This window comes from Carlito syrichta, unplaced genomic scaffold (assembly GCF_000164805.1).
Source record: "Carlito syrichta isolate Samal-C Ts95f unplaced genomic scaffold, Tarsius_syrichta-2.0.1 Scaffold312225, whole genome shotgun sequence".
Taxonomy (NCBI): Eukaryota; Metazoa; Chordata; class Mammalia; order Primates; family Tarsiidae; genus Carlito; species Carlito syrichta.
In genome coordinates this window covers 178,784-197,026 of record NW_007256321.1, presented here as the reverse complement: position 1 = coordinate 197,026, position 18,243 = coordinate 178,784, and the positions used below count along the sequence as shown (strand labels likewise).

At 39.1% G+C, this 18,243-nt stretch overlaps 1 protein-coding gene across 1 annotated transcript in view; it reads right to left on the bottom strand.

Moving 5' to 3' along the window:
• The window catches only part of EIF2AK4 (eukaryotic translation initiation factor 2 alpha kinase 4), a 122,335-nt gene that overhangs the window by 21,580 nt on the left and 82,512 nt on the right, over positions 1–18,243 (bottom strand). Inside the window, exons 20-28 of the mRNA XM_021718487.1 lie at positions 16,323–16,424; positions 14,715–14,768; positions 11,713–11,949; positions 9,599–9,674; positions 8,893–9,014; positions 5,905–5,954; positions 4,815–4,983; positions 3,704–3,820; positions 2,143–2,208 (exon numbers count right to left, since the gene is read on the bottom strand). Coding sequence (XP_021574162.1) covers positions 2,143–2,208; positions 3,704–3,820; positions 4,815–4,983; positions 5,905–5,954; positions 8,893–9,014; positions 9,599–9,674; positions 11,713–11,949; positions 14,715–14,768; positions 16,323–16,424 — 993 coding nt within the window. The remainder of the gene's footprint in view (positions 1–2,142; positions 2,209–3,703; positions 3,821–4,814; positions 4,984–5,904; positions 5,955–8,892; positions 9,015–9,598; positions 9,675–11,712; positions 11,950–14,714; positions 14,769–16,322; positions 16,425–18,243) is intronic.

Here is an 18,243-nt window from a genome sequence, read left to right as displayed (position 1 = left end):
AACCCGCGGGCTCAGGCGATCCACTCACCTCGGCCTCCCAAAGTGCGGGATTACAGGCTGAGCCACCGAGCCCAGCCTGATTTACTATATTAAAGATAAAATTCTAGATTTAAAATCGTAAGTCTTAGGTTTAAAATGTTTCCTTTTTTTTGAGTCGGAGTCTCACTCTGTCACCCAGGCTGGAATGTGCATGCTCATGGCCACCACACCCTCGACCTGCTGGGCTCAGGAGGTCCTTTTGCCTCAGTCTTCCGAGTAGCTGGAATGACAGGTGTAAGCCACTATCCCTGACTAATTTTTTATTTTTTTTTTTACTTATTGTAGAGATGAAGTCTCTCCAAGTTGCCCAGGTTGGTCTCAAACCCGTGGACTCAGGCAATCCTCTTGCCTCTGCCTTAAAATGTTTCTTTTTAATAAAATAAAAATGATTTCTTCTCAATACATTTCAACATTAAATTACCGTATTAATAAACTTTCCAGAAGCACTGGAGTCACTCACTATCCCCAGGTTTTGGTGTTCATCCTGCCATCAACTAACCCCATGTGACTCTGGACAAATCACAACATCTGTGAAATAAGAACACTGGGCAAGATACTGGAAACTCTTTTGCAATATTTCCACTCCCCTTTCTAATATCTTTAGAGTTCCATTTAAAAGTAATAAAAATACCAAATGTTTTTCTTAGATACTATTTTTTCTATTTTTAAACCTATCAAACACACAAGTACTAAAGATTGCTTAGCATCAACAAATATCCAGTGGATAGAGATTTAGCAGTAAGAAAAGAAGCCAACATTTTAGCAGCCACTGTGGCAATCATGCGCAAGTGTGTGATATTTGTAAGACTCTCTGAAATGTGGCAATAGTTAAAAGAATCTTTTGGGCTTGAAATTTTGGGTATAGAATCACCGAACAGGATAGTCTCTTGTACAGATTCTTTGTGCTATTTATACCTGGGATTATTTCTGCACACAGGTATGTGCTGTGTCCATGTTTAGAGCATATGTACATATCATTCTTCATATTTGAATAGTATGCTATTGGATCACTCTGAATATCATTCATATCTCAAATATTAAATACTTAAGATTTAGCCTGGCTCAATTTTCAGAACTCTCAGTGCTACGCATCTGGTTTACTTTCCCTACCTGCAAATGTGTGGATTTTTAAAAATGTGGCTAATGGGTGCTCTGTGAAAATGATTTTGAAGAGCTGAGAGCAGTTATATGCTGTGAGTATTCTCTTGTGGCTTTTTAAAGGTCCATATGAATTAAAAAGTTGAATGAAGTCTGTGGACTCCTCAACCTACTCCTTTTTCTATCCCTGCCACTATGCCTGATACTCTGTAGGTGTCCAAAAAATGGAGTGACTTTGCATGGTCTGCTCACAAGCATATTTTAATATACCCCAGATGTGAATTTTGTTGATCACCACAGAATCCTGTGTTTGAGTGTCAGACCAGGGGCTAGAGAGTTCTGGGAAAGTTAAAAAAAATATTCTTATATAAATATTCAGGAAAATCTATAAAATCTCTATTGTCTTCTGTTGTGCAGCTGCTCAGTTAAGTGTGGGAGACTATGCCAAAGATCTGGGATCAATCTGACGCCTGTATTGAGAATACAACAAACTGTTTACACCATAAGATTTTCCTTAATGCCAATGGGATCCAATGTAAAATTTCAGGATTAAGAGATGTACCCGAAAAGCAAGAACTTGAATTCAATTCTGATAAGTTAGAAGAGCTGGAGTTTCCCTAGATAAATCCATGGCGCTCTGTGCCTCCTTCTAGTCCCAGACAATCTATTTCAGAAGAGAACAACTAATGCTAGATCTGCCCCGCAGGAGGCTCCACCAAGCACAGCTCGGTAAGGGGTGTAAAGAAAAGTATCTGCTGATCAAAAGAGAACAGGATGATTACAGCACATCAAGGGGAAGATGGAGAGATGTTCTTTGACCAAAGCATTAGTTTCTCTCTTCTCCTAATCCCAGAGGTTGCCATGGTATCTAACACTCAAGGGAAAAACTATGGCTGTGAAGCAGCAGGAAGTTCTGCTACCTTACTGCAACAAGAATTTAGTGACATTTTCTGGCATCACAAAATTACAAAGATAGCTGTAATAATACCATTAGAAAGTACTTACACTATTAGAAGACAAAGACAGATTACAAAATTTAGCTTCCACTTCTCTCCTTGTCAGCTTCTCTGTCTAATACAGAAGACAAAGATAATAAGAGTCACCAAATTGGGTCCTGAACGAGACACAATTTCCTAGTTGTAAAAGATGGATTGAACTCTGTGATTAAAAAAACTTTTTTCCCAAATTCATAGAAAACCATAACTAGCTTATTTCAAAATCTGAAAAACTCAACATAAAAGAATTAAAAAGGGGAAAGTTGTACTTGTTGAATGGGGAGGCAACCCAGATCTGGACAGCCAGGGCATTTGTTTGGGTGGGGAGGGGAGCCATCTTGATTTGTGTTCCCCTAAAAAAAGCCAGACCCTGAGCATTTCCTCCCATGTTGGCAGGCAGACTGTGGCTGTGGGACATGAACAAGCCCAAGCTGAAGGCCTCCTGTACAGTCCCTGGGGGTTTCTGCCAGTGTCTGACTGATATCATGTTGTTTCTGTCACTGCCAAACAGCAGCAGAGGACAGAGGTGGAGGACAGAATCCCTCAGAAACAAACAGTAAAGTTTGGACTCTTGATGTGTACCTGCCAGATGAAAGAAAAGCTAGTTAAATCTTTTGGTGCATAAAAACAATAAGCCAATGTAAATCCACTATTTATCCTGTTTTAATTATAGAATGCCTTGCACTGTTAGTCACTAAATCTCCTGGATGTCTCTTACTTATGAAAACAAACTGCAGCATGAAGAGATATTAGAAAAAACAAGCATTCGCCTCCATTCCAGCACCGTAAGAGAACACTAGCTTATTTCTTCAGTGCTTCCCCTCCAGGCTCTGCACACACACACATACTGTAAAGTAATGAGTAGTGCGACATGGCTGCATTAGGGAAGAGTGACTGGAGGTGCCATAGCCCCAGCCCCACAGGAAGAGGTGGTAAACGAGGCCCACCAGAGATGAAAGCTGCTTTCTCCAATTCAGTCAATGTAAATCTCTACATGACTTTACTGTAAGCACAGGCAGCTTGGAGAATGAAGTGCAGGGCACGCATGCTCGATTCCCAACACAAGCACTCCCTTTTCCTGGCCTCTATAAAGCAAGGATAATAGCAGCACTGGTGTGAGGATGAAGTGAGCTCAGCCACATAAAGAGCTCAGAACAATGCCTGGCACACAGAGAGGGGCTCACTAACGATTAATGATCTTTTAAGTTATTATTGGCAAATATCAGGACCAGTTACTCAGAGACTTCTTGCCTTAATAAGTAGGTTAATGAAGAACTTTATTATCTTACAATTAAATAAGATGATTTTATTTTTTTAAATTAGAAGTTACCCTTTTAAAAAACACCCTGGAGGTTACTAGTAGTACAGGGCTTAGTACAGAATTAAAGCTCAATGAATACTTGTTAACTGTTGATATAACGAAAGTCAATTGGTTCTTTCACCTTAAAGCAATGAGGGAAGGAGCTAAAACTCCCCATTCAGCTTTATGGCTGAATCAGTAAAGAAGTAATCAGGAATTATTATTATTATTATTATCTTTCAACATCAAGTCAAAATAATTAACTGCTTACCACAGCATCATATAGGATAACATAGACTTGACTGAGTTTATCTTCTGGGATTCCACAGTGTAAGAGTATTGCTTTCAATAACATGGTATGACTCAAGTAAATACTGTAATTTCTTTCCTGGGATACAGATAAAAATTATTATTTCAATTATAAAAGCAATTCTAGGTACATGATCAAATCTGGAATCTTATCACCAATTCATCATCCTAACACAACGGAAGGACTGAATTTAGTATATGGCCTGCTAGTTATACATTCTTTTTACATTGCTACATTCACAGAATATAATCTCATTCAACATTTTATCTATATCTATATCTACCTATCAAAAATACTCTGACTGATCTTCAGCTATATTAAAAAGTCTTGAGTGAGTTGATTTCAAAGAAGGATCTGGTTCAATAGTAACTGATTATAAGCACAGTCTGGTGGAATAATTATTACTTTTGTTCACATGAGTCGATTCATGAGCATTCACCGAGTGGTGAGCCGTGTGCTGAGCTGGGTGCAATGGAGCATATGGAAAAGTGAACCCGTCGGCTCATTCCTGAAGAGGATACATTCTGTGTGGAGAAAACAACCAGCACTACTCAAGGTAGCATGTGGTTATCTCCTATTGAGAGCTGTGAGAAGAGCTGGGAAGAAAAGGTGGTCAACCAGTCAATGAGGGAGCAGCCAGAGTTCCTGGGGAAAAGGGAATGTGAGTGTGGGGTGGGGAGGGAGGCCTCAGAGAGCTGCACTAGGCAGAGTGCAGACAGGTGAAAGGGGAGTGAAGAGATCAGATGTAGGAAGGACTGCTGAGGGTTCTTAACGGGGCATGAACATGCTAAAAGCATTCCAGGAATCTAAGCCTGATTTATTGCATTTTGCAAGAATGGGCAGAGAAGGGAACCCATGGTCCAAGACAAAACCAGTTCCCGTCAAGGCAGAGGTAAGAGCCTGAGATGATCTTGAAAGCAACATCATCAAACTCTTGTCAGTTACTTCAGTACAGATGTGATTTATTGCCAGCACAAACTGAGAAGCAGGTCTGCAGTAGTTGTAGTATTCCCCCTCATACTTGGTAAGGGACTCTAGTGGGATCCTTGGAATGTAAAATACAGAAAGGAACCTGAAGTGCTGGAAACTCTTGGATGATTTCATAGATGGTGTAGATGATTTCAGCAGTGGGCAGAGAGCTGTTGGTGGTAGAAGTGACAATATCAAATGCACATTCCAGAAGTTCTTTGGGATGAAATCGATCTAACTTGCGAGGTCTGAACACACGTTCTATGCAGTATCTGAAGAGAGAAACCCAGATTTCTAAAGTCATTGCTTACTGGAAACAAATACGTATCAGAAATTGTTGAACTAGAAAAATGAAACAAGTATGAAAAAAATTAATCAGTGTTATGATGAAGAGGGCTTAAATATTAACCTGCCCTGGAGCAGTCTTGCCTTCTGATCTAGGTTCCAATTCCCAGTTTTGCCACTCTTAAACTATAGGGCTTAATTTTTTTAAATGTCTGACATAGAGATGAAAATTGCACACACAAAATAATCTTACCTTAAGTAATTGCTTTCTACATAGGAATACTCAGACCTGAGGGCTATGATTATTAATTGTTCACTTGTAGCTAGAATAAAAGCACATAAAGAGCTTTGATTTCATTTGAAGAAAGGAGCTTTAAAGTAGGGTGCCTCATTGACAACAATACAGCGCCAATTTACGGAGATCTCAGTGTTGGACCCCTGTGGTATATGAATGTACAGAAGGCCTTGTTCCAGTGCTGAGTGCCTGGAGGTCTTCAGTGCTCAGTGCTCCTGCTGGCTTTACTCCACTTCTCTACAAGCAGCTTTTGTTCAGTTACCTGTGTTGGCGGTTTTCACAGAGAGACTATTGACCATTTGTCCCTCCAATTAAATTTTAAAAGGGGCCATCTGTGATCAAGAACAGCCAGATGTTTAAATCAAGCAACCATTTGTGAAACTAATTAGTTATGTTGCCTGGGGACATTTAGAAGGCACAGAATAGACTGCAGGAACATCATGGTACCTACCTGCTACATTCCTTCTCCCAGTCCTAGTCACCCTATAGAAAGGGGTACTGTGGCTATTGGACCATATTCTAAGCTCAATACCCTGAACCCAGAATTCTTACTAACATTCTTCTTTGGTTTCTTTCCCATGTCTACTAAAGGGAACCCTCTATTGTTTCTTACCTTTTCAAATTCAATATATTATTTCTTGCCACGTATCTTGCAAAAGGGACCTGAAAAGTAAAAAAACAGTTTTAAAGGTCAGTGTCAAGATGTGCCAACTACCATATTCCTTTTGTTTCTTAAGAACAGCTTCATTGAAATATAACTCACATACCATAAGGTTCACCCTTTTAAAGTGTTCAATTCAGTGATCTTTAGTACATTGACAAAGTTATGCACTGCTCACCATTTGCAGTGCATATAGGATATTGCAGTGCATTGGAATGTTCTCAGTGCATCAGTCAGCAGTAGATGCTGCTGCTAGACATACCACCAACCTTATTCACTGGGGAGTTTCTTAGGTTTTTTTAAGTTTGAGAAAAATCCACTTTTAGTTAAATATACTCTGCCAAAGTTTTATTACATCAAATTAAAAATGATGCAAGTTATCTAGTTCTGTATGAATTTTTAGAAGATATCATTTATGATGATGCAACCAAAATGGGCATTATCTCTTATGGTGAATTTCCTGATCTTTCTATCGATCTCTTAGGAGAAATTCTTAATAACCACCCTCAAATAATAACCACAACTAAATAAAGCCATTGTCAGGTTGTCCCAAGAGATCTGAAATAGTATCATTAACTAATGAGCAAGCAATTTTTTTATTTTTTACATTTGAATATCAGCTCACAGAAAAGAAGCTGATGTTTTAAAATCTGCACATTAGTGTCCTAATATTTAAAGAAAAAAAAAAAGCCAGTTTTAAGTATAGTTATGTCAATGTTTGTACTTCTACTCTTTTTAAAACATAGTCCAAATGTCTGACTGGCTATTTATTTATCTCCACCACAGAAGAATCCCAAATCACTTTATTTACTATTAAAAAAAAAAAAGAAGTCAGGAACGTGGAAAGAATTTCCTCTTAGACCATAAACACAAAACCTGCTCTTGCAAAAAGTGACACGATATAGATATAAAAGATTTCATTACCCACTCCAGAAAAATGAGTGTATTTCTAACACCTCCCTTTTTGGTGATACAAACAAGTTGGTGTGCATGCTCAGTCACATGTGAATGTAGCAAATTCAAGTTTTGCTTTTTGAAACTTTGTGGAATTTTTTTTTTCTAAATATTTTCCACTTGCACTTGGTTGGATCCATGGATGTGGAATCCAGGGAAATGAGGGCTGACTGTGTATACCTGCACAGATACAAAGGGCATGCAAGCACATACAGTGTGGCTTATGTACACAGTTTTTTAAAAAAATTTTTCTGTCTATAACAAAAAATGAGATATTAGAGTTCCTTTGATAGTTACTTTTTAAAAAGCTAAAATATACCACGGACATTCCTATAGACCAAATATAAACATGGATATGTCTAAATATATATAGTCATCCCTCGGCATCCATGGGGTTTTGGTTCCAGGACCCCCTGAAGATAGCAAAATCAGTAGATACCAAGTCCCTTATATAAAATGGTATAGTATTTGCATATATCATACACATATCCTCACATATGCTTTAAATCATCCCTAGATTGCTTATAATACTTAATACAATGCCTACACATCACTTCATTCTTGTGGGTGCAACGTAGAAGTCAGCATTTGGCAAATTTAAGTTTTGCTTTTTGGAACTTTGTGGAATTTTTTTTCTTCATATTTTATATCTGCAGTTGGTTGGATCTGTGGACACAGAGCTCAAGGATACAGAGGGCCAAATGCATATATTGCCATTTTATACATACATGTAAATATACATATTTGATCTATATAAAAATATAGTTCTAAGTTTTCTTTTTAATAGCCCCTTAATTTTCCATAATACTGATGACAAGTTATTCAACCACTTTCCTATTGATAAACATGCAGTTTTCAGTTTTTTTCTTTTTAAAGCAGGATTTATTGAGAGGACAGAAAAGCTCCCACAGTGGGAGGAGACCCAAAGGGGTTGACTTCAGTTTTCAACTACTACAATAATATGGCAATTAACATCCTTTTAACATTCATACAGTAATGTGTTTTTATTTTTTTGAATCAATTCCTCAAAGTGAGATTGCTAGGTAAAAGGATATAGTACATGCATCAAATTTTTAAAAATTTTGTTATAAACTTCAGATTACTCTTCTAAAGGTTTAGCAATTCACATTTCCATCAGCAGTATATGGAAGTACCTTGTTTCCTACACTCTTGTCATCTCTGGGTGATACTAATTTAAACATTCTTCCAGTCTGATGAAGTTGAAATAGCTTTGCACTTCCTTATTATTAGTGAGGCTGGGCATCTTTTCAGAAGTGTATCAGTCATGCGCATTTTGCCTTCTGAGAACGTCCTGGCTAAATCCTTTGCTCATGTCTCCACTCGTATGTATTTTCTGTACATGAAGGGTATTAAACCCTTGCCTGACATATGCATTTGCATATTTTCCTTAGTTTATCGGACAGCATCACAGGTGGGCTTGTTAGCAGCCCACCTGTGAGTGAATGATTGGTAAAATTGCTGCTGTTGAGGGGGTATCTGGGGGTCAGAAGAAAGCAAACATGGGCAAAACTCAGCACATCTAATTAGCAGAGACAGTTGCTATCTCAAGAACTTAATTGTTCTAGGCATTAGGATGTTACTGAAGATCTAGCCAGAAAGTTAAAAACAAACATACAAACAAATGACATTTAATTGTCTGAGTTGGCCAGGTTGATCTGCTGGGGTCACCTGGAGGGGCTCAACACTGAATTGTACAGGTGGCACCTGTAACCAGGGTTCCTCTGGTTCTTAGAACCATAAACACTTGTGATAGCAGCAAGGTGCGTGCATTCAGGGTCAAATGTTTACTAAACTCCAATAATGCTCTTATCTTGTAACGCTCTTAGGAATAAATTTCCTAAAGGCAACATTCAGAATATAAGCCCAGGGGAAAAACTGACCAGTAGAGACAACTGTTTAACAGAGACACCATCCCTGTGACCAAGCATGGCATCCAGATTGTCAGGACAGTGTTCCCAGCCTCACCCGCAGGTCAAAAGGAAGCATCACCAGCATCCCGCTGTGGTCCATGAATAAGGCGGCTTCGTTGTGCTCATATATTTGTCTGTTTTGGGGAAGCAGCAGTGGGGTACACAACTGGACAGCTCCTATACCAAGTTAGAACAAAAAAGAATCATTAGGTTCTCTGTCTTCCTAGGAGGCAACCTAATACTAACACAAATCTGACAGGTAAGTAATTTGATACTTGACCGCTGAAATCATCTTCCAACCTCTGAATTTACAAATAGAGAGCTCACCTAGAGTTAAGTTTGTCAGTTTGATCATATTTGGAGTCATACTTCTGACTCCACAAACCAACTGCATTTTAGTAGTAGGGCTGTGGTATTCAAATCAGTTTTTCCTCAACAAGCTGAGCTGTAAAACTAAGCTTAAAATCCACATGACATCAATTGCTTGCTTGTAACTGAATTTAAAAGTAAAATATGGTATACCCAACTCCACTAACAGTACTTTCTCCTGATGAAAAAAAAAATCTTATGAGAAGGAATATGATTTATTTATTTGTTTACTTTTATTTTAGTAGAGACAGGGGTCTTGCTATGTTGCCCAGGCTGGTCTGGAGCTCTTAGCCTCAAGTGACCACCTCAGTCTCCCAGTGTGCTGGGATTACAGGTGTGAGCCACTGCACTCAGCAAAGAAGGAATATGATTTTTAAAAAAGGCACACATACCATGTCTTTTAAAGATGCGGACGATGGTTTCACACACATGTTGCTGTATCTTGGCTGTACGGATTGAGAAGTTGCCCTAAAACAGAATCAATTAAAACGTCAACATCAAAGCTTAATCAAAGGGATTCCTTAGAATATTAATCTGTGGCTTGCAGTTGGCACTCCATTGCTTATCCTCAGGATCACAATTAGGTCTGAACAAGTCAGTCCCTCTTTGAACATATTCAGGCCAGAGGTCACATACCTTGCAATATGTCCTGCTTCATAATATATGAACTAACCTTTCAAGTAATGTAAAAGTTGCCTGGCTTCAAGTCCAAGCTCTTAACTACATTGATATATGCCTTTCAGAGGGAGCTAGTCAAATAAACACGGAACTGAGGTCTCTCAGGAATACTGTGGAGCGATTAAACACCTAATGGCACCAGGGCTCCTTCCTACATGTGAAGGTTATTCATTGTAGACCTGGTGAAAACTACATGGCCTTTACATATTTTGCCAAGAGCTATCATTTTTATTTGTTTTCTTTTTATAAAAGTAATACCAGCCAGGCGTGGTGGCTCATGCCTGTAATCCCAGCACTTTGGGAGGCCGAAGCAGGAGGAATGCTTGAGCCCAGGAGTTCAAGACCAGTCTGGGCAACATAGTAAGACCTCGTCTCTTAAAAAAAAAAAAACACCATTTCACTACAGAAAACCAGAAAATTTAGAAGCAGCAGAGCAGATAAGCAAAAAGATAAATTTAAAAAAGTCACCTATAATCTTGTAAATACCTAATATTATCAGCCAATGAAAAACTCTGGTCTCTAAAATCTACACTAATCATACACAAATGTTATCACCATTTCCTCTACCACTATTTTTAAAAATTATATATTTTAAGCATACAGAAACATATAGAGAATATAAAAAATATGTATTATCTAACCCAACCAACTTTATTATAACATTTTGCTATATTGCTTCAGTTTTTTTTTTTGGTTGAGAAATAAAATATACCAGGCTCAGTGGCTCAGCCTGTAGTCCCACGCTTTGGGAGACTGAGGTGAGGGGATTGCCTGAGCCTGCGGGTTCGAGACCCGCCTGGGCAACTTGGTGAGACCTCATCTCTACAATAAATCAAAAATTAGCCGGGCACGGTAGTGCGTGCCTGTGGTTCCAGCTACTTGGAAGGTTGAGGCAGAAGGATCACCGGAGCCCAGCAGGTCGAGGCTGCGGTGGCTGGGAGTGTGCTACTGCACTTCAGTGTGAGACTCCAACTCAAAAAAAAAGAAATAAAATGTTATGAATGGAGCTGGAAATCATCATCCTAACTACACTGACTCAGAAACAGAAAATCAAACACTGCATGTTCTCACTCATGTGTGGGAGCTTAACAAGCACAAAGATGGAAATAATAGACACTGGGGACAGCAATAAGCGGGGGAGGGAAGGACTAGAGTTGAGACACTACCTATGGGGCACAATGTTCCCTGTCTGGGGAATGGGCCACCTGAGACCCCATTTCCACCACTACACAATATGGTTGTGTAATGAATATGCATGTGTACCCCCTTAATCTAAAATAAACAAATAAAAAAAGAAAGAAAGAAAATGTTAAAGCCTCCCAGCACTAGCCACCTGGCTATATTTCAGAAACCACTTGAGATCTTTTTAAAAGAGATTCTGAAGTAAGTGCCTTACATCTGGAGTCTTAAGCCACTAGATGGGCTTGGGGCCTGGGTATCTGTGTTGTCAGAAAGCTGCTGAGGTGATCTGGATGTGTAACCAGCAATGAGAGATACTCAACTATTTCATCTGGATCTGAGCGGGTTGGATTTTTCAGCTCTGGGCAGCTGGGCCCAGGGATCAGTCTCTAAATGCATTGCTTCTAAATCTCTTAGGTAGTAGGGAGGGGAAGTGATCAAGAATTCCTTCAAGAAAGTGACTGGAAGTGTAATTCTTCTTCCTAGAATGTATAGGCACATATTTTACATGTGCTTTTAGGGGCTTCCCAGACCTCACAGAAGAACTTATGTTGGAGGCACTAAAAAGAACCCAGGAGAAATAAGGAACTGACTTGATCCTTTTGTGGACCAGGTTAAATTCCCTTTGTGCAGCATGGGTTAAGCGTACCTTAAGTATGTCACTGTCATAGGTGTAATCGATGGGAAAGGAGTTGCGCTGGGAGAAGATCTGGGCCATCATGGTGCGGTAGGCCTTCCCATCCACATTGGCCAGGGTGTGGTGCAGCACTTCGTGCAGCTCTGACTCCTCCATCTGGGGCGGGGGCAGCAGCTCACTCTTGAGCAGTTCAGTGGCTGTGGGCCGTTTCGCTGGATTGTGGTTCAACAGCCAGGAGATGACCGATTTCTAAAATGAAACCCGGTCATGCAACGGGTAAGGCTCAGGAATTCTCCACACAAGCCAGTGGCTGGTTCAGGTCAAAGAAAAGATACCACACTTTTTTGGGGAGGGCGGGGGGGGTGGGTAATTGGCATTTCTGAAATCTCTGGACAGGTCATTTTTCCCCCTGCACTTTGTTATGACTACAGAGTTGTGTAACAATGTAATATGAATATTTATTTATTTATTTATTTTTTGAGTTGGAGTCTCACTCTGTCACCTAGGCTGGAGGGCAGTGGCACACTCCCAGCCACTGCAGCCCTGACCTGCTGGGCTTAGGCAATTCTTCCGCCTCAGCTTTCCAAGTAGCTGGAACTACAGGCACGTGTTACCATGCCGAGCTAATTTTTTGATTTTTATTGTAGAGATGAGGTCTCACCAAGTTGCCCAGACTGGTCTCAAACCTGCGAGCTCAGGCAATCCTCCCACCTCGGCCTCCCAAAGTGCTGGAATTATAGGCGTGAGCCACCGTGCCCAGCCTATGAATATTTCTTAAAAAGCAGAGGCCCTTTTTATATTTTGTTGTCACAAACAAACAAACAAACAAAAAATCTTCAACTCAACTCAATAACTACATAGAAGCAGAACTTGGGCCTCTGAAACACACAAAATATTGTATAAAAAAGCACATTGGGAGGCCAAGGTGAGGGGATTGCCTGAGCCTACGGGTTCAAGAACAGCCTGGACAACTTGGCAAGACCCCATCTCTACAATGAATCAAAAAATTAGCTGGGTGTGGTAGTGTGCGCCTGTAGTTCTGGCTACTTGGGAGGCTGAGGTGGAAGGATTGCCTGAGCCCAGCAGGTCGATGCTGGGGTGGCTGTGAACATGCCACTGTACTCCAGCCTGGGCAAGAGAGCGAGACTCCAACTCAAAAAAAAAAAAAAGATGTAGGAACATATAACAAATAACTTTATATGACTAACTTTAGTAAAAATTATAATGCATAATAGTTGCTGGAATCATTAAAGCAATGTAAAACATCTTGTTCTAATTTTTTTCTTCTCCATTTATGTTATTTGTATGGCCACCACTCCTTTGATTTATGTTACTAACTTGTTATACCTTCATGGCTACTATCTCATTAAGCAGGGACCCATTTGAAGGCAATTTAAACCTTTGAGAGGCTCCTTAATGCTTCATAGTCTGCTTGTTTATAATTAGGATTTATGAGTTAAGTAAATATCTGAGATCAGAAGAATCTCAATTTTTAGATGAAACTTAATAAGCATTTTCTATTTATAAATCTTTAAAATACCCTCCCACTACTCTCTCTCCTGTCCTAGACTGAAATAAAAACACACATAACTACTTCTTGCATGATGCAAGAGTTTGATATTATAAGAAAAGAACTGACATGCTACGACTTTTATGAAAGTTATGTTAACTACCCTATTCGGCAATAATAGACCCTGTTATACTGCTAATTGTCTGTACAAGGCAAGTATTATTTTATACTCAGTCCACAAGCATCTTCTATGTTGCCTCCTTTCAGATAAAGAGCAATGACTATGACATGGGAGGTAGCAGTGGTTGTGGTTTTGTTTTGGTGCCAATTTTATAGAGTCCAGACTTAAATGCTCATAGGTACCTAATATGTATTTGCTGATAGACAAACAGACCTTATTGTGAGAAATCATAGTTGCTCTCATGTTTGTAGTTTAATAAAGTTCCTGGGCTATTATAGTTGTCAACAAGTGGAAATACTGAGTAAGACTGACCTTGTTATAGGGGAAGGCTATGAAATGAACAGTTACTTATTGTACCCAGACACAATAATAGCTAACAAAGGAGTGGAAGTATGACTCAATGTATTTCTAATGGTCTTGACTGATTAAGTAGATGAGGCAGAATGGGTTCCCATAGGCATAAATGTCACGTTAAACATTACCAAATTACAGAATGTTAGTACTAATATAAAGAGAACTTAATCTCAAAAAGTCAAGGGGCATGTCCATCCAGATACATACCAATAAGCCAGAAGTAGCAAATTAATACAATGTTCTAGCCATGCTTCTGCTCTTAATGTTAATAATTTAAATAAGGGATTTTGCCTTGATTATAACTGTCAATAAAGGTCAGTTTAATGAATAAACTTCCACATGACGAAAATACTAACCATTGAAGGTTTTTACCAAGACAACTGGCACTAAGAAGGGCACAGCAGAAGTACAATTCACAAATTCAATAATAATGTTCTTTCATATTAGCTGGATGCCAGTATTAGCCTATGACATGAGTTACATACATATATACACTCAGATATTTATGGTATATGGGATAAATTATTTTACTTTAAAATATGATACCATCAGATTTTCCCAGAAAATGCAATTCTTTTCCCATAATCTGAGCTACTTCAACCACAAAACAGAACAAAGTTAAGTTTCAATTTTTTTTCTTAAAGTCCCAAGATTTACCTAAAACAATGAACTATAAAAGCTTTTTTTTTCTAACAGCTAAGGCCAGGGTCCAAATAGCATGTTAAAAGCACAGTGAATCACACAAAAGAACCCTGTAGTCTGTTAATTTCCTATGCCAGCTGTTGGCATTTTGATGGTGTATTTCTAGTCTAATAACATTTTAAGTGCTTCATCTTTTTATATTTTTTTCCCATGTTGTTCCCAGGGCACAAAAGAATGAGTGGCAGAAAATTACTAATTGAAAAAGAAGAAAAATAGTAATTAAGACGCAAGACTGAAGACATAGTAATTAAAGCATCAGAAAATTACCTGCTTTGCATGCTCTCCATCATCAAAGTCTTCTGGAAACTTAGGCGAAGTAGGCTAAAAGAATATTATATTCAAATCAGCAAGTACTTGGCAGACTGCCACAGTGAAAGCATTTATTCACCATAAGTAAGAAAATTAAATACAGAAATAAAAGTGTGCTAACAAGGAAAGACTGGGGTGATTCCTTCTTGAAGCCCAATGATCATCCTTCTAATTACATACATATTATTTCAGTACAAACTTGACCCAGATGATAGACTAGGCTTAGAAAGCACCTTATCTGAGGAGAAAGTATTTAGAAATCTAATGGTTTCAGAGAAGCAAAACAAAGTAATTTTAGTAAACATAAAGATTTTAAAAAGGCAAAAAACATCAATGCACCAACAAGAAAAACATTAACACCAAAACCACTACCTCCCTCAAAGTTCTCACCTTTCTGGTAACTAGGACCTCAATTATAATATTAACTTGACAGTTAAGATATTCTTGAAATGAAAGAACATGAATTTTAGACTAAAGAAAGGTACTTCTTCAAGGACATAATCATCTAAAGAGCATTCCAATCAAGGCAAGGTGATGGTAATCACTTTATTTACACCTATACTTTACAAACACAGCTGTCTACATTGTATTGGCAGTAAAATAATTCAACTATTTTCCAAACTATTCAGAAGAGTATTCTTAGTCACAGTGTATGTGATTTAACTTCATAAATACCTGCTTCACTTTGCTCAGGAGAAAAGAGGAGACCTCTTATTCATAAATATGTGAATTTAAATCTCACTCACCCAAACTTACTCTCCGCTTTTGTCTTAATGCCATTTTCTAAAGGGTACCTTTGCCCCTTTGCACATGGTAATATTGGTTCCTTTTAGCTCAGGCAATAACAGAGACAAGGACTAACATCAAGAACATAAATGAAAATTTCAAGTGGCTGATATTTTTCTCAGACCCATTTTAGTTTCTGTTCATACAGCAGATTTTTTTAGGCATTTCGACAACAGGTCCATTCAACAGAAATCTTTAATTTCTAAAACTAAATAGCCACTATCCTTATAATCCATTCCCATTGCTATAATATGTTTATACATACATATATATGATATAACACATATATGTGTTAATATAAAGCAAAAATGTTTAAATTCTTCCTTTGTTTTAAAATTAAGAGTAAATCTCTCAGAATAATTTTTTTAAAAGTGACTATAATCTAGCAATTTCTCCTAAGATTTTCAAAAACAAATAAAACTGGAGGTAAGTTTCTCATCACTGGAGGTGTATAAGCAGAGTCAGACTCCCACTTACTAAAATACTAAAAATACAGTAGAGACAACAATAAGATCTCTCGTGCGTCCTGAGAGTCTTTGGCTACCAAAACTACCAATTTAAGAATTTAAGTGAGGTGACTTCTCTTGCTTAGAAAAATGTTTCATAGTGAATGGGAGAACTGGTTCACCAGGCATGTCTCAGCAGATGAGTCATTAAAATTACAGCACAACAGCCTCTTATATATTATAAACACCAGAAAAATATTCTGCCTTGAATTCTGATCTCCATGCTGAAATTCAGGGTACTAGAAGTTTATGCACTAAAACACGTGTTACATACGTCTCTGAGTTGGTTGAGAACAAAGATCCTTTCTGAGGCCGTGACCATGGGGTGATAGGACATCTCAAAGAAGATAATCCCTAGGCTAAAGAGATCCACTTTCTGAAAGACAAAAATAATTATATTTAGAGAGCCTTGATTTGAAAGTATAATTTACCAAGGAATTATAGGACAAGCACTGTTAGTTGGAATAAAGTTTACCTAAGTGCAAAACAAGACCCATTAGAAAAATGTAATGATTTGTCCTAAAAATGTATGGGTATAAAAACTAAACGATAACATATCTGGTATGAATTCTTTCAACATTTTCTTTTTTTTTTTTTTTCTGAGTTGGAGTCTCACTCTGTCACCCAGACTGGAGTGCAGTGGCTTCTCCCGGCCACCGCAGCCTCGACCCGCTGGGTTCCAGTGATCCTTCCGCCTCAGCCTTCCAAGTAGCCAGAATTACAGGCATGCGCTACCACGCCCTGCTGATTTTTTTGATTTATTGTAGAGATGAGGTCTCGCTGCCCGGGCAGGTCTCGAACCCACGGGCTCAGGCAATCCACTCACCTCAGCCTCCCAAAGGCGCAGAATTACAGGCTGAGCCACCGAGCCAGGCTCTTTCAACATTTTCTTAGAAAATTAATTGCAACTGGCTTAGCAGTATACATAGATATTACCACTGACCGAAGACAGGAAACCAATGGCTATAGAGCAAGGATAACTGAGACTGGTCCTAAGAATTTGCTTCATTTTGCATCTTTTTTTTTTTTTGAGTTGGAGTCTCACTCTGTCACCCAGACTAGAGTGCAGTGGCCGCTCCCAGCCACCGCAGCCTCGACCTGCTGGGCTCCGGCAATCCTTCCGCCTCAGCCTTCCAAGTAGCTGGAACTACAGGCGTGCGCTACCACACCCAGCTAATTTTTTGATTTATTGTAGAGATGAGGTCTTGCCAAGTTGCCCAGGCAGGTCTCGAACCCTTGGGCTCAGGCAATCCACTCAGCTCAGCCTCCCAAAGCGCGGGATTACAGGCTGAGCCACCGAGCCCGGCTCATTTTGCATCTTTAATCATTTTGAAAGTGTAAGACAGACCAAAATCTGCAGCTTGATAGTGAAGATCAGCTACTGACTGCAAAACCATAATAAGTGAGGACAGAAGAATGATACAACAGAAAGGTCATGTGACTAATCCTAGTAAAATATGGAAGTGCAATTAAAGAAAAAAAGAAATAAAAAGAGGTTGGGCACGGTGGTTCACACCTGTAATCCCAGCACTTTGGGAGGCGGAAATGAGAGGATTGCCTGAGCCTACAGGTTCAAGACCAGTCTGAGTAACATGGAGAGGCCTCATCTCTACAATAAATCAAAAAATTAGCTGGGCATGGTGGCATGTGCCTGTAGTTCCAGCTACTTGGAAGGCTGAAGCAGAAGGATTGCCTGAGCCCTGCAGGTCAAGACTGTAGTGGCTGTGAGCATACTACTGCATTTCCAGCCTGGGCAACAGAGTGAGACTCTGACTCCAAAAAAAGAAATAAGAAGGAAACTTATGGATGGGAGAAAATATCTGCAAAATTGTGTGGCCTGTCCCTTCTCACCCTTCATCCTAAATGCCATCTTCTCAGATAAGTCTTCTTTGGTCAGTCTAAAGAAGATGTCCCTTACTGTTCTCCCATCACTTGCTTCTATTTCTTCTTAGCCCTTACCACAATTTGTGATTGTTTCTTTTATTTTTTACTTCTTTATCATCTGTTTATACACTAATGGATAAGGTCTCTGAGGGGTGGGGCCATATCTGCTCTGTTCTCTATGTTTCTGAGGAGTTGCCTAAGACAGAGGTCAGTTTACTGGTGTTTGGATGGATAGCTGGATGCTAGATAGATGGATGGCTGGAGGGATGAATGGATGGACTGTAAGCTCCTGGCAGCAACAGTGTCAGCTT